We start from the raw sequence: 23,524 nt of genomic DNA on the forward strand, positions 1-23,524 counted from the left end.
GTGACAGTGAGTAGGTCCAGAGACATGTTGGACAAAACCCACTGAGTCGATGATGGCTCCGAAAGCCTTTTGGAGTGGGTCTGTGGACTTTTCCATGTGAATATTAAAGTCACCAAAAATTAGAATATTATCTGCTATGACTACAAGGTCCGATAGGAATTCAGGGAACTCAATGAGGAACGCTGTATATGGCCCAGGAGGCCTGTAAACAGTAGCTATTAAAAACGTCTCTCACAGTTGAAGTGTACCTATGATAAAAATGACAGACCTTTACATGCTTTGTAAGTAGGAAAGCCGGCAAAATTGGCAGTGTATCAAATACTTGTTCTCCCCATTGTTTATCCCCCCCCAAGCAGTCACATCGATGGCCCTGAACGAACTTCATTTCTATGTAAACTGGAAACCCAATATCCTGAGGCTGCATTCATTCAACGCTTCAAGATTGCTTCGATCACGTGGACTGGGATATGTTCTGCATTGCGTCAAACAACATAATTGACGAATACGCTGATTCGGTGAGCGAGTTTATTAGCAAGTGCATCGTCGATGTCCTACCCACAGCAACTATTAAAACATTCCCAAACCAGAAACCGTGGATTGATGGCAGCATTCGCGCAAAACTGAAAGCGCGAACCACTGCTTTTTAATTAAAAACAATTTTTTACCTTTATTTTCCTAGGCAAGTCAGTTAAGAACAAATTCTTATTTGCAATGACGGCCTAGGAACAGTGGGTTAACTGCCTGTTCAGGGGCAGAACGACAGATTTGTACCTTGTCAGCTCAGGGATTTGAACTTGCAACCTTCCGGTTACTAGTCCAACGCTCTAACCACTAGGCTACCCTGCCGCCCCTTTTAATCAGGGCAAGGTGACCAGAAACATGACAGAATACAAACAATGTAGCTATTTCCTCCGCAAGGCAATCAAACAAGCTAAGTGTCAGTATAGAGACAAAGTAGAGTCGCGATTCAACGGCTCAGACACGAGGTATCTGGCAGGGTCTACAGTCAATCACAGATTACAAAAAGATATCCAGCCCCGTCGTGGACCAGGATGTCTTGCTCCCAGACAAACTAAACAACTTCTTTGCTCGCTTTGAGGACAATACAGTGCCACTGACACGGCCCGCTACCAAAACCTGCGGACTCTCCTTCACTGCAGCCAACGTGAGTAAAACATTTAAATGTGTTAACCCTTGCAAGGCTGCAGGTCCAGACGGCATCCCCAGCCGCGTCCTCAGCAGACCAGCTGGCTGGTGTGTTTACGGACATATTCAATCAATCCTTATCCCAGTCTGCTGTTCCCTCATGCTTCAAGAGGGTCACCATGGTTCCTGTTCCCAAGAAAGCTAAGGTAACTGCGCTAAACGACTACCGCCCTGTAGCACTCACTTCCATCATCATGAAGTGCTTTGAGAGACTTGTCAAGGACCATATCACCTCCACCCTACCTGACACCCTAGACCCACTCCAATTTGCTTTACCGCCCCCAATAGGTCCACAGACAACGCAATCGCAACCACACTGCACACAGCCCTAACCCATCTGGACAAGAGGAATACCTATGTGAGAATGCTGTTCATCGACTACAGCTCATTTAACACCATAGTACCCTCCAAACCCTGGATCTCGACCCCGTCCTGTGCAACTGGGTACTGGACTTCTTGACAGGCCGCCCCCAGGTTGTGAGGGTAGGTAACAGCTCCACCCCGCTGATCCTCAACACTGGGGCCCCACAAGGGTGCGTTCCAAGCCCTCTCCTGTACTCCCTGTTCACCCACGACTGTGTGGCCATGCACGCCTCCAACTCAATCATCAAGTTTGCAGACGACACTACAGTGGAAGGCTTGATTACCAACAACGACGAGACGGCCTACAGGGAGGAGGTGAGGGCCCTCGGAGTGGGCTGTCAGGAAAATAACCTCACACTCAACGTCAACAAAACAAAGGAGATGATCATGGACTTCAGGAAACAGCATAGGGAGCACCCCCACCCCCTATCCACATCGACGGGACAGTATTGGAGAGGGTAGTACGTTTAAGACAAACTGAATTGGTCCACCCACACAGACAGTGTGGAGGCTGACGAAATTTGGCTTGTCACCAAAAGTACTCTCAAAATTTTACAGATGCACAATAGAGAGCATCCTGTCGGGCTGTATCACCGCCTGGTACGGCAACTGCTCCTCCCACAACCGGCTCTCCAGAGGGTAGTGAGGTCTGCGCATTGCATCACCGGGGGCAAAACTACCTGCCTTCCAGGACACCTACACCACCCGATGTCACAGGAAGGCCAAAAAGATAATCACGGACAACATCCACCCAAGCCACTGCCTGTTCACCTCGCTATCATCCAGAAGGCGAGGTCAGTACAGGTGCATCAAAGCAGGGACCGAGAGACTGAAAAACAGCTTCTATCTCAAGGCCTTCAGACTGTTAAACAGCCACCACTAACATTGAGTGGCTGCTGCCAACATACTGACTCAACTCCAGCCACTTTAATAATGGAAAAATATATCACTAGAAACTTTAAACAATGCCACTAAATATGTTTACATACCCTACATTACTCATCTCATATGTATATACTGTACTCGATACCATCTACTGCATCTTGCCTATGCCGTTTTGTATCATCTCTCATTCATATATTTTTTTGTACATATTCTTCATCCCTTTACACTTGTGTGTATACGGTAGTTGTGAAATTGTTAGGTTAGATTACTTGTTGGTTATCCCTGCATTGTCGGAACTAGAAGCACAAGCATTTCGCCAGACTCACATTAACATCTGCTAACCATGTGTATGGGACAAATAAAATTTGATTTGATTTTTGATTTGAATTTTATGTAAACAATGTTTAAATGCACATCTTTACATCTTCGCATGAAAATCTGTTTCCAATTGGATGGAAGCCTAGCTAATGAGTTGACATGAGGAATCCAAAGAAATTGTCAAAAGCCTACCACGGACCCAACACATCCCACCCCACAACTAATACTGTATATAGTATCAGTTCTCTGTCTGACAAGTCGTATATAGCTGCGGCTCAGATTATTGTTTATTCATCCAATGTAATGTATTTCCAGTGAGTTTTGTTCCCCCCCCCCATGTTCTGAGAAATTAGTAATTGAAGTGGTTACAATTCTACATCCTGATATTACCAAGTTCTGTGCACTACATGGTGCTGTTCCAGTGTTTTAAAGAACCCCCCACACCCATTGGATTTGTGCATTTGAAACATTGGTCAGGTAAACAACCAAAGCATGGGTTACTGTCATACCTTGTCCATAAACTGCTAACAGGGTAAGGAAACCAGTATGTGATTTGGTGAACTATCCCTTTAACATTGGGGGTGGGGGGTGTAATCTTTAAAAATAAATAACATAGTAGGAACAGCACTATCTAGTGGTCAGAAACTGGTAATGACAGTATGTAGGATGGGACATGAAATGAAATGAACAATTTCTCTGAAAAGGTGGGGGGGACACCAAATTTACTGATAATACATTACATAGGATGAAGAAACAATACTCAGAGCTGCAGCTCCATACTACTTATTAGATATGGAGAACTGATTAATACTGTATACTTATTCTCACGATGGGTTGGGGGGTCCATAGGTGGCTTTTGACAATTACTTTGGATTCTTCATGTCTTACACATAGTAAATAAAATACAAAAGGTGGTCCAAATTGGATGTTAGGTACTATATTTATTGAATGTTATATGAATCCTATAAATTTAAAATATATATTTCGGGTGCAATCAATTAGCTTAATTTTTCAAAGCTCAAATTATATTTCAACCAAAAAATGTTGCAGGAATGCTTATCTTATCTAACTACAGAAATTACTTCAGAACAATCTGAGACGGTGGGTGTCATGGCTTGTTGAAATGACAGGATGTTGGGATTATTGCAGTGTAACTATGCATTTTTGTCAGGCAGGACCATACAGCACTGAATGAGCAAATTTGACTTTGCAAGCTGTACATTGAACCGCTACCAAAAAGTAAAGTTTACGTTCATCATGAATATTCATAGTTAATATTTCCGACTGTTGTATCTGTGTTTACAGGTCTATTTCCAAGATGCAAATAAAATCTTATTCGTCGCATGCTTCATAAAAAACTAGTGAAGATCAACAGTGAAGTGCTTATTTAAGGGCCATTCCCAACAATGTACAGAAATAAAGTAATAACGCTTAATGAAAAATACACAATGAGTAACGGTAACTTGGCTATATACACGGGGTAGCAGTACTGAGTTGGTGGAGAGATTTGAGGTAGATATGCGCAGTTGAAGTCAGAAGTTTACATACAGGTTGGAGTCATTAACTCGTTTTTCAACCACAACACAAATTTCTTCTGAACAAACTATAGTTTTGGCAAGTTGCTTTGGACATTTACTTTGTGCATGGCACAAAAAACATTTCCAACAATTGTTTACAGACCGATTATTTCACCTATAATTAACTTTATCAAGTTTTACATACACTAAGTTGACTGTGCCTTTTTAAACAGCTTGGAAAATGAAAATGTGAAGGCTTTAGAAACTTCTGATTGCCTAGTTGACATAATTTGAGTCAATTGGAGGTGTACCTGTGGTTGTATTTCAAGGCCTACCTTCAAACTCAGTGCCTCTTTGCTTGACATCATGGGGAAATCAAAAGAAATCAGCCAAGACCTCAGAAAAAAAATTGTAGACCTCCGCAAGTCTGGTTTATCCTTAGGAGCAATTTCCAAACGCTTGAAGGTACCATGTTCATCTGTACAAACAATAGTACGCAAGTATAAACACCATGGGACCACACAGCCGTCATAACGCTCAGGAAGGAGACATGTTCTGTCTCCTAGAGATGAACGTACTTTGGTGCGAAAAGTGCAAATCAATCCCAGAACAAAGGACCTTGTGAATATGCTGGAGGAAACCGGTACAAAACTATCTAAATCCACAGTAAAACGAGTCCTATATCGATATAACCTGAAAGGCCATTCAGCAAGGAAGATGCCACTGCCTCAAAACTATAGTGAATAAAAATATAAACGCAACATGCAACATTTTCAAAGATTTTACTGAGTTACAGTTCATATAAGGAAAACGGTTAGGCCCGACTCTATGGATTTCACATGACTGGGAATACAGATATGCATCTGTCCCACTCCTCTTCAATGGCTGTGCGAAGTTGCTGGATATTGGCGGGAACTGGAACACACTGTCTTACACATCGAGCCATAGCATCCCAAACATGCTCAATGGGTGACATGTCTGAGTAAGCAGACCAGCTTCCAGGAATTATGTCTGTAGCTTATGCCTGCCCAACCCCATAACCCCAACGACTCCATACACGTGGTCTGCGATTGTGAGGCCGTTTAGACATACTGCCATTTTCTCTAAAAAGACATTGGTAGAGAAATGGTCATAAAATACCCTGGCAACAGCTCTGCTGGACATTCCTGCAGTAAGCATGCCAATTGCACACAACCTCAACTTAAGACATCTATAACATTGTGGTGTGTGACAAAACTTGTAGGCCAACGTGTAGGCTCTCGGATGAAACTAAGTCGGCAAATAAATAATCTGCCTCTACCTTCCGTTCTATTCGCGAATGTACCACCACTGGAGAACAAACAACTCCGTTCGACACTATCCTATCAACAGGACCTGAAGAACTGTAATATCCTAGGTTTCTCTGAGTCGTGGCTGGACATGGATAATATACATCTAGCTGTTTTTTTCTATGCGTTGTCAAGACCGTACGGCAGCGTTCGGTAAGGTTAGGGGGATGGATGTCTCTTTGTCAACAACAAATGCTCGTGCACGATCTCGAATATTAAGGAAATCTCAAGTTTCTTCTCTCCTGCGTTTTAGAATATTTCATGATAAGCTGTAGGCCATATATTTACCAATAGAGTTGATCTATATTTTTAGTAGCAGTCTATTTACCACCACAAACCGATGCTGGCGGTAAGACAAAACTCAACGAGCAGTATTAGGACATAAGCAAACAAGAAAATACTCTCAGGGAAACTGAAATCCATTTTACCTCATTTCTACTAGCATGTCACCTGCGCAACTAGAGGACCTTTACTCCACACACAGAAACACATACAAAGCTCGCCCTCTATTTGGCAAATCTGACCATAACACTATCCTCCTGATTCCTGTTTACAAGCAAAAACTCAAACGGGAAGTATTTGAACAGGAAGAACCAATAATTAAGTGGTCCGATGAAACAGATGCTAGGCTACAGGACTGTTTTGGTAGCAAAGAAGGGAATATGTTCTGGGATTCATCCAATGTCATTAAGGAATTTACAATATCAGTCACTGGCTTCGTTAAAAAGTGCATTGATGTCGTCGTCCCCACATTGACCATATGTACATATTCTATCCAGAAACAATGGATTACAAGCAACAGCCGCTAAAGGATGGAGCTGCCGCTTTCAAGGAGTGGGTCACTAATCTGGATGCTTATCCACACTGCCCTCTCCCACCTGGACAAGAGGAACACCTATGTGAGATTGATGTTCATTGATACAGCTCAGCGTTCAACACCAAAGTGCCCTCCAAGCTCATCACTAAGCTATGGACCCTGCATCACAGCTTGGTATGGGAACTGCTTGGCATCCAGCCACAGAGGGTAGTGCATACGGCCCAGTACATCACTGGGTCCGAACTCCCTGCCATCTAGGACCTCTATACCAGGCGGAGTCAGAGGAAGGCCCTAAAAATTGCCATTCAAGACATAAACTCTTATTTTTGTTACCGCACGGCAAGCGGTACTGATGCACCAGGACTCTGAACAGCTTCTACCCCCAAGCCATAAGATGGCTAAATAGTTAGTCCGGGTAGCTATTTGGTTAACTATTTAACGGTCTGCATTGACCCTTTTTGCACAAACTTTTTTGACTCATCACATACGCTGCTGCTACTGTTTATCTATCCTGTTGCTTAGTCACTTTATTCCTAGTTATATGTACAAATCTACCTCGATTATCTTGTACCACTCCACATCGACTCAGGACTGTTACCCCGTGTATATAGCCAAGTTATTATTTCTTATTGTCTATGTATTATTACTTTTATTACATGTTACTGGTTTTCTATTATTTCTCTATTTTATCTCTGCATTGTTGGGAAAGGCCCGTAAATAGTTTACTGTTAGTCTACACCTGTTGTTTACGACACAAAACAGTTTGATTTGAAAGCCCTTAAGTAACACTGCACCAAAATGATTTACTGTTCTGCCATTGTTTTTAGGTAGCTAAACTATATGATTGTGTAATTGCTGAAGGATATGTCTATAGCACACATGAGTCAACATGACTGACTGTGTTCATATCAGTTAAATTTGGAGATAATTGCTAATTATTGCATTTTCTACACCAAAGTTATTCATCATAATGTTGCAGAGTTTCTCTGTGCCCCATGTTTAACACATGTTCATTTTTCAACAGTCTGCTTTCCTGCACTGGATGGGAGTGATCCTCCCACCTAGTGCCACCACCTGCATTCTGTCCCTCTCTCTCCAGATTCCCTAGTAGATACATTGTCACCCTATAGTCTGGTAGCCTGGCTGCTCACCTACATGTATATCAATGAAGACCCCATTTGGAAAGATGCCAGGCCAGCGCCCCAGAGCTGATGGGGGTGAGAGAAACTCACGGCTTATGTACATGAATGTAGCCGAAAAATTACACATGACAGCCTACAAAACCATATGGGTTTTTTAAGATATAAGTATGATACAGTAATATGCACTGCCTTCAGAAAGATATTCACACCCCTTTACTTTTTCAACATTTTGTTCTGTTACAGCCTGAATTTAAAATTGATTACATTTAGATTTTTTGTCAATGCTCTACACACAATACCCCACCATATCAAAGTGGAATTATGTTTTTACAAATGTTTACAAATGAATTAAAAAATGTAAGCTGAAATGCCTTGATAAATGTAAGTATTCAACCCCATGTTCACAAAAATGTGCTTAACAAGTCACATAAGTTGCATTGACTCACTCTGTGTGCAATAATAATGCTAAACATGATCTTTGAATGACCTCATCTCTGTACCCAACACATACAATTATCTTTAAGGTCCCTTAATAGTGAATTTCAAACCGATTCAACCACAAAGACCAGGGAGGTTTTCCAATGCCTTGCAAATAAGGGCACCTATTGGTAGATGGGAGAGAAAAAAAATATCCCATTGAGCATGGTGAAGTTAATAATTACACTTTAATTAGTGTATTAAAACACCCAGTCACTACAAAGATATAGGCATCTGTCACGCCTTATCTTTATTTATTTGGTGAGGCCAGGGTGTGACATGGGTTTATTTTGTGGTGTGTTTTTGTATTGGGGTTTTAGTAGGTATTGGGGATTGTGGCTGAGTAGGGTTGTCTAGGAAAGTCTATGGCTGCCTGAGGCGGTTCTCAATCAAAGTCAGGTGATTATCGTGTCTCTGATTGGGAACCATATTTAGGTAGCCCGGGTTTCACTGTGTGTTTGTGGGTGATTGTTCCTGTCTCAGTGTATTGTATTTCACCAGATAGGCTGTATAGGTTTTCACGTTCCGTTTGTTGTTTTGTATTGTTCTATTTCATTAAAGAACATGAGTAACCACCACGCTACGATGCATTTTGGTCCGACTCTCCTTCGACGGAAGAAAGCCGTAACAGAATCACCCACCTTACCAGGACCAAGCAACGTGGTGACAGGCAGCGAGAGCAGAAGCAGCGAAAGGAGGAATGGACATGGGAAGACGTTTTGGATGGCAAGGGTTGTTACACTTGGGAGAAGATACTGGCTGGAAGAGATCGCCTCCCATGGGAACAGGTGGAGGCACTTAGGAGAGCAGAGGCAGCCGGAGAGAGGAGCCGACGATACGAGGGAACATGGTTGGCAAGGAAACCCGAAAGTCAGCCCCAAAGATTTCTTGGGGGGGGGGTCTCAGGGATAGTGTGGCAGAGTCAGGGTTCAGACCTGAGCCAACTCCCCCTGTTTATCGTGAGGAGCAGCGATCACAGGACTTCTGGACTTGGGAGGAAATATTGGACGGAAAAGGACCCAGGGCACAGCCTGGTGAATATCAACGCCCCAAAGAAGAACTGGAGGCGGCGAAAGCGGAGAGGCGCTGGTATGAAGAGGCAGCACGGCGACGCGGATGGAAGCCCGAGAGTCAGCCCCAAAAATGTATTGGGGAGGGGCTCACAGGGAGTATGGCTACGCCAGGTACGAGACCTGCGCAAACTTCCTGTGCTTACCGGGGGGCTAAAAAGACCGGGCAGGCACCGTGTTATGCTGTGGAGCGCACGGTGTCTCCAGTGCGGGTGCATAGCCCGGTGCAGTACATACCGGCTCTTCGTATTGGCCGGGCTAGAGTGGGCATCGAGCCAGGTAAGGTTGGGCAGGCTCGGTGCTCAAGAGCTCCAGTGCGCCTGCACGGTCCGGTCTATCCAGTGCCACCTCCACACACCAGTCCTCCGGTGGCAGCTCCCCGCACCAGGCTTCCTGTGCATGTCCTCGGCCCAGTGCCAGCACCACGCACCAGGCCTTCAGTGCGCCTCGCCTGTTCAGCGCAGCCAGAGCCTTCCTCCTCTACAGCGCTGCCGGAGTCTCCCGCCTGTCTAGCGCAGCAGAGTCTTCCTCCTCTCCAGCGCTGCCGGAGTCTCCCGCCTGTTTAGCAGCCAGAGCTGCGCTGCCAGTCCTGCCTGTTCAGCGCAGCCAGAGCTGCCAGTCTGCATGGAGCAGCCAGAGCTGCCAGTCTGCATGGAGCAGCCAGAGCTGCCAGTCTGCACGGAGCAGCCAGAGCTGCCAGTCTGCACGGAGCAGCCAGAGCTGCCAGTCTGCACGGAGCAGCCAGAGCTACCAGTCTGCACGGAGCAGCCAGAGCTGCCAGTCTGCACGGAGCAGCCAGTCTGCAGCAGCCAGTCTGCACGGAGCAGCCAGTCTGCACGGAGCAGCCAGAGCCGCCAGTCTGCACGGAGCAGCCAGAGCCGCCAGTCTGCACGGAGCAGCCAGAGCCGCCAGTCTGCACGGAGCAGCCAGAGCCGCCAGTCTGCACGGAGCAGCCAGAGCCGCCAGTCTGCACGGAGCAGCCAGAGCCGCCAGTCTGCACGGAGCAGCCAGAGCCGCCAGTCTGCACGGAGCAGCCAGAGCCGCCAGTCTGCACGGAGCAGCCAGAGCCGCCAGTCTGCACGGAGCAGCCAGAGCCGCCAGTCTGCACGGAGCAGCCAGAGCCGCCAGTCTGCACGGAGCAGCCAGAGCCGCCAGTCTGCACGGAGCAGCCAGAGCCGCCAGTCTGCACGGGAGCAGCCAGAGCCGCCAGTCTGCACGGAGCAGCCAGAGCCGCCAGTCTGCACGGAGCAGCCAGAGCCGCCAGTCTGCACGGAGCAGCCAGAGCCGCCAGTCTGCACGGAGCAGCCAGAGCCGCCAGTCTGCACGGAGCAGCCAGAGCCGCCAGTCTGCACGGAGCAGCCAGAGCCGCCAGTCTGCACGGAGCAGCCAGAGCCGCCAGTCTGCACGGAGCAGCCAGAGCCGCCAGTCTGCACGGAGCAGCCAGAGCCGCCAGTCTGCACGGAGCAGCCAGAGCCGCCAGTCTGCACGGAGCAGCCAGAGCCGCCAGTCTGCACGGAGCAGCCAGAGCCGCCAGTCTGCACGGAGCAGCCAGTCAGCCAGGATTCGCCAGAACCACCCAGGATCTGCCAGAACCACCAGCTAGCCAGGATCTGCCAGAGCCTACTACCTGCCTGAGCTTCCTCCCAGGATCCGCCAGTCAGCCATGATCTTCCAGATCCGCCAGTCAGCCAGGATCTTCCAGATCCGCCAGTCAGCCAGGATCTTCCAGATCCGCCAGTCAGCCAGGATCTTCCAGATCCGCCAGTCAGCCAGGATTCGCCAGTCAGCCAGGATCTGCCAGAACCACCAGCTAGCCAGGATCTGCCAGAGCCTACTACCTGCCTGAGCTTCCTCTCAGTACTGGGCTTCCCCTCAGTGCCGGGCTTCCCCTCAGTGCCGAGCTTCCCCTCAATGCCGAGCTTCCCCTCAGTCCCGAGCTACCCCTCAGTCCCGAGCTACCCCTCAGTCCCGAGCTACCCCTCAGTCCCGAGCTACCCCTCAGTCCCGAGCTGCCCCTCAGTCCAGTGGGGTCCTTGGTGAGGGTTATTAGGCCAAGGTCGGCGGCGAGGGTCGCGAATCAAAGGACGCGTTACAGGGGGACTAAGACTTGGTTGGAGTGGGGTCCACGTCCCGAGCCGGAGCCGCCACCCTGGACAGACGCCCACCCGGAACCTCCCCTATGGGTTTAGGTGTGCGGCCGGGAGTCCGCACCTTGGGGGGGGGGGTTCTGTCAAGCCTTGGTCTTTTGTATTTTGTGTTTTCTTTATTTATTTGGTCAGGCCAGGGTGTGACATGGGTTTATTTTGTGGTGTGTTTTTGTATTGGGGTTTTAGTAGGTATTGGGATTGTGGCTGAGTAGGGTTGTCTAGGGAAGTCTATGGCTGCCTGAGGCGGTTCTCAATCAGAGTCAGGTGATTAATCGTTGTCTCTGATTGGGAACCATATTTAGGTAGCCGGGTTTCACTGTGTGTTTGTGGGTGATTGTTCCTGTCTCAGTGTGTTGTATTTCACCAGATAGGCTGTATAGGTTTTCACGTTCCGTTTGTTGTTTTGTATTGTTCGTTTGTTCTATTTCATTAAAGAACATGAGTAACCACCACGCTGCATTTTGGTCCGACTCTCCTTCGACGGAAGAAAGCCGTAACAGCGTCCTTCCTAACACAATTGCCAGAGAGGAAGGAAACGGCTCAGGGATTTCACCATGAGGCCAATGGTGACTTTAAAACCGAGTTTAATTGCTGTGATATGAGAGAACTGAGGATGGATCAACTACATTGTAGTTACTCCACAATACTAACCTAATTGACAGAGTCAAAAGAAGGAAGCCTGTACAGAATAAAACTGTTCCAAAACCTGCATCCTGTTTGCAACAAGGTACTAAATTAATACTGCAAAATATGTGGCAAATCAATATATATTTTGTCCTGAATACAAAGTGTAATGTTTGGGATAAATACAACACATTACTGAGTACCACGCTCCATATTTTGGTGGCTGGTATGCTTGTAATCGTTCAGGACTGGAGTTTGTATGGCCGAGTTACAATTTATTTATATTTTTTTTACCCCTTTTTCTCCCCAATTTTGTGGTATCCAATTGTTTTCGTAGCTACTATCTTGTCTCATCACTACAACTCCTGTACGGGCTCGGGAGAGACGAAGGTTGAAAGTCATGCGTCCTCCGATACACAACCCAACCCAGCCGTGCTGCTTCTTAACACAGCGCCATCCAACCCAGAAGCCAGCCGCACCAATGTGTCGGAGGAAACACCGTGCACCTGGCAACCTTGGTTAGCGCGCACTGCGCCCGGCCCGCCACAGGAGTCGCTGGTGCGCGATGAGACAAGGATTTCCCTACTGGCCAAACCCTCCCTAACCCGGACGACGCTAGGCCAATTGTGCGTCGCCCCACAGACCTCCCGGTCGCAGCCGGTTACGACAGAGCCTGGGAGCAAACCCAGAGTCTCTGATGGCACAGCTGGCGCTGCAGTACAGCTCCCTTAACCACTGTTCTACAGTGTCTTGGCCATTGTGGAGAGGTTGGAGTCTGTTTGACTGAGTGTGTGGACAGGTGACTTTTATACAGGTAACAAGTTCAAACAGGTGTTCAAACAAGTTAATACAGATAATGAGTGGAGAACAGGAGGGCTTCTTAAAGAAAAACAAACAGACCCGTTCGTTTTTCTTTAAGAAGCCCTCCTGTTCTCCACTCATTATCTGTATTAACTGCACCTGTTTGAACTCGTTACCTGAGAGCCGGAATTCTTACTGGTTGGTAGGTAAATACTTGCACTAAAATGCGAATTAATTACTTAAAAATCATACAGCGTGATTTTCTGGATTTTTGTTTTAGATTCCATTTCTCACAGTTGAAGTGTACCTATGATAAAAATTACAGACCTTTACATGCTTTGTAAGTAGGAAACACTGCTGATTTTGCAGGTTATCAAATACTTGTTCTCCCCACTGTACACTAAGTTGACTGGGCCTTTAAACAGCTTGGAAAATTCCTGAAAATGTTGTCATGGCATTAGAAGCTTCTGATAGGCTAATTGACATAATTTGAGTCAATTGGAGGTGTACCTGTGGATGTATTTCAAGGCCTACCTTCAAACTAAGTGCCTCTTTGCTTGACATCATGGGAAAATCAAAAGAAATCAGCCAAAACCGCCATGAAAAAGCCAGACTACAGTTTGCAACTGCACATGGGGACAAAGATTGTATTTTTGGGAGAAATGTCCTCTCCTCTGATGAAACAAAAATAGATCTGCTTGGACATAATCACCATTGTTTATGTATGGAGGAAAAAGGGGGAGGCTTGCAAGCCGAAGAATACCATCCCAACTCTGAAGCATGGGGGTGGCAGCATCATCTTGTGGGGGTGCTTTGCTGCAGGAGGGACTGATGCGCTTCACAAAATAGATGGCATTATGAGGAAAGAAAATGGTGGATATATTGAAGCAACATCTCGACATCAGTCAGGAAGTTTAAAGCTTGGTTGCAAATGTGTCTTCAAAATGGACAATGACCCCAAGCATACTTCCAAAGTTGTGGCAAAATAGCTTAAGGACAACAAAGTCAAGGTATTGGAGTGGCCATCACAAAACCCTGACCTCAATCCCATAAAAAAATTTGTGGTCAGAACTGAATAAGCATGTGCGAGCAAGGAGGCCTACATTCCTGACTCAGCTACACCAGCTCTGTCAGGAGGAATGGGCCAAAATTCACCCAACTAATTGTTAAACAATTTAAAGGCAATGCTACCAAATACTAATTGAGTGTATGTAAACTTCTGACCCACTGGGAATGTGATGAAATAAATAAAAGCTGAAATAAATCATTCTCTATTATTCTGACATTTCACATTCTTAAAATAAAGTGGTGATCCTAACTAACCTAAGACATGGACTTTTTTTTCTTGGATTAAATGTCAGGAATTGTGAAACACTTAGTTTAAATGTATTTGGCTAAGGTGTATGTAAGCTTCTGACTTCAACTGTATGTATTTCATTTTCAATACATTTCTCAATTTCAAAAAACATGTTTACACTTTGTCATTATGGGGTATTTAGGAAAAATATATGTTTAATACATATATAATTCAGGCTGTAACAACAATTTTGAATAAGCCAAGAGCTGTGAATACTTTCTGTAGGCTGATTTATTGTAATTTTGGGGAGATATTTCATGCACACGTTTGTTTGCCATTTTAGGTAATACTGGGGTTTCTGCAAATCTGATCAAGAGGAAAAATTCCCACAAGTAAGTTCTCATTGTGTAGACACAGCATAAGACCAAAAGCAGGTTGCCTTCCAAACAGACAGATGTGTGGATATATTGATTTGACATTACGTACTTCCTTCCAAATTGGGCTCTCTATAGGAAGCAGAAGAATGTTGGTCCAAGCAAGCCTATTGCCCAACCCAGACGAAACATAGTGGGTTGCAGGATAACGCACCAGTGGAAGGAAGATACCAAGGTTTCCCAGTGGAAAGGAACAGTTCTCGATCAAGTCCCTGTCAACCCATCTCTCTACCTGATCAAGTATGATGGATTTGACTGCATCTATGGACTTGAGCTTCACAAAGATGAGAGGGTGCAAGGCCTGGAGGTTTTACCAGACAGAGTTGGTAGGTATTGTGAAGACATGACAAAAGTTGGCCTTGCTCTGCCATAAGCATATTACATTTGTCTGTATAGTATGAGTGTGTAAGAACAAATGCACTCGTGCTAGATGTGTATTTGATCATGCATACCTTTATAAACTCTGCAAAAAAAGAAACGTCCTCTCACTGTCAACTGCGTTTATTTTCAGCAAACTTAATGTGTAAATATTTGTATGAACATAGCAAGATTCAACAAGTGAGACAAACTGAACAAGTTCCACAGACATGTGACTAACAGCAATTGAATAATGCGTCCCTGAACAAAGGTGGGGTCAAAATCAAGAGTAACTGTATCTGGTGTATGGTGTGGCCACCAGCTGCATTAAGTACTGCAGTGCATCTCCTCTTCATGGACTGCACCAGATTTGCCAGTTCTTGCTGTGAGATGTTACCCCACTCTTCCACCAAGGCACCTGCGGGTTCCTGGACATTTCTGGGGTGAATGTCCCTAGCCCTCACCCTCCGATCCAACAGTTCCCAGACGTGCTCAATGGGATTGAGATCTGGGCTCTTCGCTGGCCTAGGCAGAACACTGACATTCCTGTCTTGCAGGAAATCATGCACAGAACGAGCAGTACGGCTGGTGACATTGTCATGCTGAAGCATCATGTCAGGATGAGCCTGCAGGAAGGGTACCACATGAAGGAGGAGGATGTCTTCCCTACAGGGACCGCATTGAGATTGCCTGCAATGACAACAAGCTCAGTCCGAGGATGCTGTGACACACCACCCCAGACCATAACGGACCCTCCACCTCCAAATCGATCCCACTCCAGAGTACAGGCCTCGGTGTAACGCTCATTCCTTCGACGATAAACGCAAATCCGACTAAACCGCGACTCGTCAGTGAAGAACACTTTTTGCCAGTCCAGCGACGGTGGGTTTGTGCCCATAGGCGACATTGTTGCCTGTGATGTCTTATAACAGGCCAACAAGCCCTCAGTCCAGCCTCTCTCAGCCTATTGCGGACAGTCTGAGCACTGATGGAGTGATTGTGAATTCCTGGTGTAACTCGTGCAGTTGTTGTTGCCATCCTGTACCTGTCCTGCAGGTGTTGTTACACGTGGTCTGCCACTGTCCGTCCTGTGTCCCTGTAGCACTGTCTTAGAGTACAGTACGGACATTGCAATTTGTTGCCCTGGCCACATCTGCAGTCCTCATGCCTCCTTGCAGCATGCCTGAGGCACTGTTTAGTGTCCTAAGTTTTCATAACTGTGACCTTAATTGCCTACCGTAAGCTGTTAGTGTCTTAACGACCTTTCCACAGGTGCATGTTCATTAATTATTTATGGTTCATTGAACAAGCATGGGAAACAGTGTTTAAACCCTTTACAATGAAGATCTGTGAAGTTATTTGGATTTTTACAAATTCTTTGAAAGACAGGGTCCTGAAAAAGGGACATTTCTTTTTTTGCTGAGTTTGTTACAAATTAGTTTACATCTTTTCATAGCCATATTTACTATTCATTTGAAACTGCTCTCTGTAATGCAGCTCCAGCTCGCGTCAGTGATGCACAACTAGCAGAAACCATGATAGGCAAAGCAGTGGAGCACATGTTTGAGCAAGATGAAGGACCAAAGGAGGAGTGGAGGGGCATGGTGCTAGCACGGGCTCCCGTTATGAACACATGGTTCTACATCACTTACGAAAAGGACCCTGTTTTGTACATGTACCAGCTCTTGGATGACTACAAAGAGGGGGATCTCCGGATAATGCCTGATTCAAGTGAGTCCATCAGAAGTTATATTTTGTGTTAACACTGTAGGCATTGTTTATGGTCTCCATACCACTCTTTCTTTAAAAACATGTAATTCTAAGTTGTATTACGGTAGATACAATCATACTACATAAATGTCAACAAATTATCTCACTAAAGCTGGTAATATTTTATGCTTTTGCAGATGACTCAACCCCATCAGAGAGAGAGCCTGGCGAAGTGGTGGATAGCCTTGTTGGCAAACAAGTGGAATATGCCAAAGAGGATGGCGGCAAAAGGACAGGCATGGTTATCCATCAGGTTGAAGCCAAACCCTCTGTGTATTTCATCAAGTTTGATGACGACTTTCACATCTACGTCTACGACTTAGTAAAAACGTCTTAGGGCATTGAGAAAATCATTGATTCACAGACCGTGGCAAATGTTTTCAGGATTTCTTTGAGACGAGATCAATTTCCAGTTAAATGGACAATTCCTTCACAGGCTACGAATGTGAAACTTGTCATTTACTGTGTCACTGCTTCCAATGCGAAAGCTATTAGTGTACTTTGTCTGAAGTCCACTTTTGTTTGAAAAGAAGAGACCTCTGCAGAATTCACCATGTCTGAACATTTACTCTGTTCAATTGGGCCAGACACCAGGAGCCTAATCCAAAGTTTTTCTTAACATGAAAGAAAAGTGAGAATTTTGTGGGGGGTTTTCTTGTCTATGATGCTGTAAATGAATTATTGTGAGGTTCTCGTAAACATGTTTCTACCACTTTTGTTGACTTGTGGGTTTAACATCCTCAGAATTTAGCATGCATCAGTCTAACAGCTGTGGTCCTTTGTAGCTCAGTTGGTAGAGCAGGGTAGTGGATTCGATTCCCCCCATCCATATGTCAAATGTATGCACGCGTGACTAAGTCGCTTTGGATAAAAGCGTCTGCTAAATGGCACATTACTGTATCAGTCAAACACCCTAGTAATCAGTTTAAAAAGAAAGGTATTACATGAAATTCTGTGATTTAATTTTATTCCTTAATTCTCTACTTGTATGAACTGCCATTGTGAAATTGTCCTTCACATAAAGGCTAGTTTCTGAGACCAAGGAAATCCAAGAGCTTCTTCCTTTTAGTTTTTAATCAGTGTTATTTTATGTCGGCCACACTTGCATTCTCCTGAAATGGGTGTCTAGACCTTTACTACTCTGTCAAATCGAAATTGTATTAGAGTAATTTGGCTGATTGGTTGTGCAAAGTTCATCAATTATTTTAATTCTAATATTTTTTGTTTACTGTGGCTTTTAGATTTGATTTTAATTTCCTTCAACCTGAAATTATTAGTTTTGTTATGTAATACTCTATCATCCAAATCTGATTTCAAATTTGTATTATCACATTTCACTCTTACTCCTTTTCTAGAGCTACTGTATTGCAACTTTGTTGTCAAAAACACTAAAAGGATAATGATTGATACACATAACTAACTATCCACTGAGTGGACACAACATTAAGAACACCTTCCTAATATTGAGTTCCACCTACTACCATACCCCGCCCTGGCACCTACTAACCTTGTCCATTGGCACTTAAATGGGCACTTGCCTATTCACCCTTTGAATGGCACGCATACACAAGCCATGTCTCAAGGCTTAAAAATCATTTTTTAACCTGTCTTCTCCTCTTCATCTACACTTGTGGTGTATTGAACAGGTGACATCAATAAGGGGATCATAGCTTTCACCTGATCAGTTTGTCATGAAAAGAGCAGGTGTTCTTAATGTTTTGTATACTCAATGTACATGAAATACAATTATAAATGTGGCTTACAAGAAATATAGTGTATCAATTATCTTGTTAGCATTGTGATCCATTTGGAAGTATTTTTACGACTTACCATCAAATCTTCATGCCTGTTTCATGTCTATGTGCCATATATTTTCAGAGTGATAGATCTCAGAAATGTTTCTATCAAAGAATGTGTGGTCTAAATTGATTAAGCAAAGGGCCTGTTAATGTTCTAATGGATGTTGGGTTATATGCCACTGAGCCACCTACCATCAATGAGGTTAATTTTGAAAATGTCATTGTTTAATTGAATTCAGCATCAATCCAATCCATACGTTTATTTCTCATTTAAGCAAATATGAATTGTTTGCTGTTTTATGACCTGAGCCTAGGTTGATTTCATGATTTAACTTGATACTGTATAATAGTATTATACATCACTTGCAACATTTTGAATTTCATCCAAGGATTTAGAAAGATATTTAAATGGTCAACATGTCATGGTTATTTTAGAATTGCTGTATTGTTAGCATGTTCAAATTGTGTTACTGAAGCCTACAGTGCATTTGGAAAGTATTCAGACCCCTTGACTTTTTCCACATTTTGTTATGTTACAGCCTTATTCTAAAATGGATTAAATATTTGTTTTCCCCTATTCAATCTACACACAATACCCCTTTAATAACAAAAGCAAAAACTGTTTTTTAGAAATGTATTAAAAATGGAAACATCATATTTACATAAGTATTCAGACCCTTTACTCAGTACTTTTGTTGAAGCACCTTTGGCAATGATTACAGCCTCAAGTCTTCTTCAGTATGACGCTAAACGCCTGGCACACCTGTATTTGGGGAGTTTCTCCCATTATTCTCTGCAGATCCTCTCAACCTCTGTCAGGTTGGATGGGGAGCGTCACTACATAGCTATTTTCAGGTCTCTCCAGAGATGTTTGATAGGATTCAAGTCCGGGCTCTGGCTGGGCCACTCAAGGACATTCAGAGACTTGTCCCGAAGCCACTGCTACGTTGTCCTGTTGGAAGATGAATCTTCACCCTAGTCCTGAGCGCTCTGGAGCAGGTTTTCATCAAGGATCTCTCTGTACTTTTTTCCTTTCATCTTTCCCTCGATCCTGACTAATTTTCCAGTCCCTGCCGCTGAAAAACATCCGCAACACATGATGCTGCCACCACCATGCTTCACCGTAGGGATGGTGCCAGGTTTCCTCCATAGGTGACGCTTGGCATTCAGGCCAAAGAGTTCAATCTTGGTTTCATTGGACCAGAGAATCTTGTTTCTCATGGTCTTCGAGTCTTTAGGTGCCTTTTGGCAAACTCAAAGCGGGCTGTTGTGCCTTTTACTGAGGAGTGGCTTCCCGTCTGGCCACTCTACCATAAAGGCCTGATTTGGTGGAGTGTTGCAGAGATGGTTGTTCTTCTGTAAGGTTATCCCAAATCCACAGAGGAACTCTGCAGCTCTGTCGGTGACCATTGGGTTCTTGGTCACATCCCTGACCAAGGCCCTTCTCCCCCGATTGCGCAGTTTGGCCAGTAGGCCAGCTCTAGGAAGTCTTGGTGGTTCCCAACTTCTTCCATTTTAAGAATGATGGAAGCCACTGTGTTCTTGGGGACCTTCAATGCTGCAGACATTTTTTTGGTACCCTTCTCCAGATCTGTGACTCGACAGAATCCTGTCTCGGAGCTCAACGGACAATTCCTTCGACCTCGTGGCTTGGTTTTAGCTCTGACATGCACTGCCAACTGTGGGACCTTATATAGACACGTGGGCATTTCCAAATCATGTCCAATCAATTGAATTTGGAGTCCACAGGTGGAATCATGTTCTAGAAACATCTCAAGGATGTTCAATGGAAACAGAATGCAACTTGAGCTCAATTTTGAGTCTCATAGCAAAACTACTTTTTATTTTTTTTATACATTTACCTGTTTTTGCTTTTGTCATTATGGGGTATTGATGATTTAATACATTTTAGAATAAGGCTGTAACCTAACAAAATGTGAAAAAAGGGAAGGGGTCTGAATACTTTCTGAATGCACTGTATGTCTGGAGCTTCTGCAGGTTTGCTTGCCATCACTAGTCACTCTCCCGCACAAAGATGAGATCCTGCTAACCTCTGTAGTATTATTAAGACATCTTGAAAGCGGGCAACAGGTCTATTTAAAATCCTTGATTGCCCCTTCATGATTTCCAAAGTATGGAAATCATCATATGTTGCCAATGGCTGTGGGAGTCGAGGCATTTAACATTTTACATTACTATTGTAATGTACTGTGTATACTGTCAGTTCCACTTCTGAAAAGCAGACTTATGTCGCATGCATATAGCTAAATGTACATTGATGTGAGTTGCATATCAGTTTCTTTTCAAAGTTATTAGCGTATGTCAATTGTGACATTTTGTTGTTTTTGTACTGTGCATTACATTAACCAACGCACTGATAATTCTAAATGAGTGCCAACTAAACGTGCCAGTCTTGTACAGCATTGAAGGGGTGATAGTTCTAAATAAATCATTTGTCAGTTTATTTTTTTTTAAAGTTACTGGCTTATTTATATGTATCCATAAAGAACTTTCCTTATTTGATTGGGAGAAATGTGTGTGCATGTAAGGATGGACCTTGTGCGTACATATTCAGTCAGTCGTTATATGTTAAAATAGGATTAACATATTTTGAGTTGAAATGGAAGAGATTTAATTACGGGACAGTACTTTTCTGCTATTTGTATATGTTTATATATCAAAATATAGAGGTAAAATTATGTCTTAATGGCCCTGTGTTCTAAATAATATTTTTTTAAATAAATGGTTACAGTTTAGTCATCTGGCACAAACACTTTAATGTTACTGAATTCTGTAAGAAAATTTGATAATGGACTATCCTGATTATTAAAATAAAAAAGTAGGCCTATGTAATGTTTCCTTTTAACACAACACTGTCCAGTATTTGTGCGGCAGGTATAGTAGTCCAAATGGGGTCCATGGAAAAGCTTTCATAATATTGAGTGTTGCAGAACACACATACTAGCCATTCCCTTTGTCATGCAAACTCTGAGAAATATTCATATAATTACATACATAATATAAATGGTAGGAGCTTTGTATTTAGCTGCAGAATATTTTCAAAGCTGGTATAATTTATTAGCTGATTACTTTTATAAATACGTATGCAAATCATGAGTAGAAACAATAGTCTAGCAGCTAGGCCTTAAGTACTGCTTAAGTAGTTTTTTGGGCTACATTATTTTACTATTTTATATTTTTGATAACTGTTACCCCACTACATTCCTAAAGAAAATATGTACTTTTTACTCACATTTTCCCTGACACCCAAAAGTTAAATTTGTAATGTTCAGGCAGGACAGCAATATGGTCCAATTCGCACACCTATCCATATAACACGTTGTCATTCCTACTGCCTCTCATCTGGCAGACTCACTAAACACAAATACTGCGTTTGTGATGTCTGAGGGTTGGACTGTGGCCCTGGATGTCCATAAATAAAAATATAAAAACAAGATAATCGTGCCGACTGGTTTGCTTAATATAAGGAATTGGATGTATAATATTTTAGTACTTTTTCCACCACTGTACTTCTATTTAAAACCAGAAACTTTTACTCAAGTAATATTTTACTGGTGGACTTTTACTTGAGTCATTTTAGTTTTTTACAGATATTTTGTTAAATATAGTACATTATTCATGTACTTTACATACATGGTACTTTTATATACAGTATTACATGATTGGAATACAGTTTGACATACACATGAAATGGTACTCATCATTAAATTCTCTTGCAATAAGTGCCATGAGATCTTTAGTGCCCAAAGAGTTGGGAAACCCATTTTAAGTCCCATCTTCTTCAAGTAACATTCCATTGTTAGTTAGTACTTCAACATTATTAAAATGAAATTAATTTTGTACAAATGTATGGTATAAATTACAGTGATCTGTCGTAGAAATGACTGCCGCCTTGTTCATTTTAGCAGCTTATTTCTCTTTGGCTTTTGCCTTTCCCCAGGTGGCATTCATGTCTTTGTGCACACAACTTGAAACGGAACACCATTGAATGGGAGACTTTTACTCTCCCAATTTTGTTTTTTTTCCTTCCAAAGGCTGTGCAGGTGTTGAAGGTCAAGATTGTGATATTACTACCGTGCTTGTACACCTGCATTGCTTGCTGTTTGGGGTTTTAGGCTGGGTTTCTGTACAGCACTTTGAGATATCAGCTGATGTACGAAGGGCTATTATATAAATACATTTTATTTGATTTGATTAGAATGAAAGGCTTGTATGGAACCTAATAACCTAACTCTATCAAATAGAATAACTCCTCTGTGCTTGGAATGGAATCCCTTATGTTACACTAGCTAGCTAGCTCACTCATTTTAGATAACTAGTAGCTAGCTTTTGCTACTCTTATTTGAAAAAGAAAAGACAACTGAATTGTGAAATATGGCGGTGGAAACGCTTGATATAACACGTTTTCTGACAAGCAAGCGCTTAGATATGGACATTTTTACATTTACATACATTCATAGAATGTTTGGGAATGTTTAGCAATATACTGTGTGAAGCGGCCGTGCATTTGGACAATTAATAGACACTGCAGGAAATAAACCTAATAAAAACATCTGTCTTGTCCAGGACCAGAATCTACACAGGCTGATGGGCCATAGCCAATCAGAGCTATATTAGGCCTTTATGGCCCAACAGTAGAGGTGTCATAATACCCATAAAACCTAGTGGTCAAACAGGGAAATGGTTCCAATTGTTTTTCCACCATTCATTTTTCACATAGGGTATTTTAGAAACACTTAAAATAAGGGGTGTGTTTTGTGTAGGCCTACCCTGGAATGACGTTTTGATAACCATGTATATCTCGGACAAGGTGACTTTTGTCAATGTATTTGGTCCCAGATTTGAAAATGCTAACTAGTATCAAAGTAGACATCATGCAAAACTACAAATCCCTGCAAGCTCTTGCAAGTCATCTCTAGCTGATACCTTTGCTAATAGGTATTGTAAATTTAAAACTTGCACAAGAAAATTCACTGAATTGGCCATTTAAAGAAATGTAGACTATTCATTAATGACTACGGTTAGCTAACATTACATAGAGTGCATTCGGAAAGTATTCAAACCATTGACCTTTTCCACATTTTGTTTTTATCTACACACAATACCCCATAATGACAAAGCAAAAACAGGTTTTTAGACATTTTTGCAAAT

General features: G+C 43.4%; 1 protein-coding gene across 7 annotated transcripts in view; it reads left to right on the top strand.

Annotated features, from left to right (window-relative positions):
• LOC112263431 (spindlin-Z) overlaps positions 1–18,921 on the top strand; it is a 39,734-nt gene extending 20,813 nt beyond the window's left edge. For 4 of the 7 annotated variants that reach the window (XM_042330728.1, XM_024439625.2, XM_042330729.1 and 1 more), the window contains 5 exons: positions 7,459–7,651; positions 14,336–14,384; positions 14,505–14,752; positions 16,281–16,514; positions 16,691–18,921. In XM_042330728.1, the coding sequence (XP_042186662.1) occupies positions 7,600–7,651; positions 14,336–14,384; positions 14,505–14,752; positions 16,281–16,514; positions 16,691–16,890 (783 nt within the window). In that variant the 5' untranslated portion in view covers positions 7,459–7,599 and the 3' untranslated portion in view covers positions 16,891–18,921. The remainder of the gene's footprint in view (positions 1–7,458; positions 7,652–14,335; positions 14,385–14,504; positions 14,753–16,280; positions 16,515–16,690) is intronic. The other 3 variants (XM_024439627.2, XM_024439628.2, XM_042330730.1) reach the window with 1 other exon arrangement.
• Positions 18,922–23,524: the final 4,603 nt, after the last annotated feature.

The sequence above is a fragment of the Oncorhynchus tshawytscha genome, linkage group LG12, assembly GCF_018296145.1.
Source record: "Oncorhynchus tshawytscha isolate Ot180627B linkage group LG12, Otsh_v2.0, whole genome shotgun sequence".
Taxonomy (NCBI): Eukaryota; Metazoa; Chordata; class Actinopteri; order Salmoniformes; family Salmonidae; genus Oncorhynchus; species Oncorhynchus tshawytscha.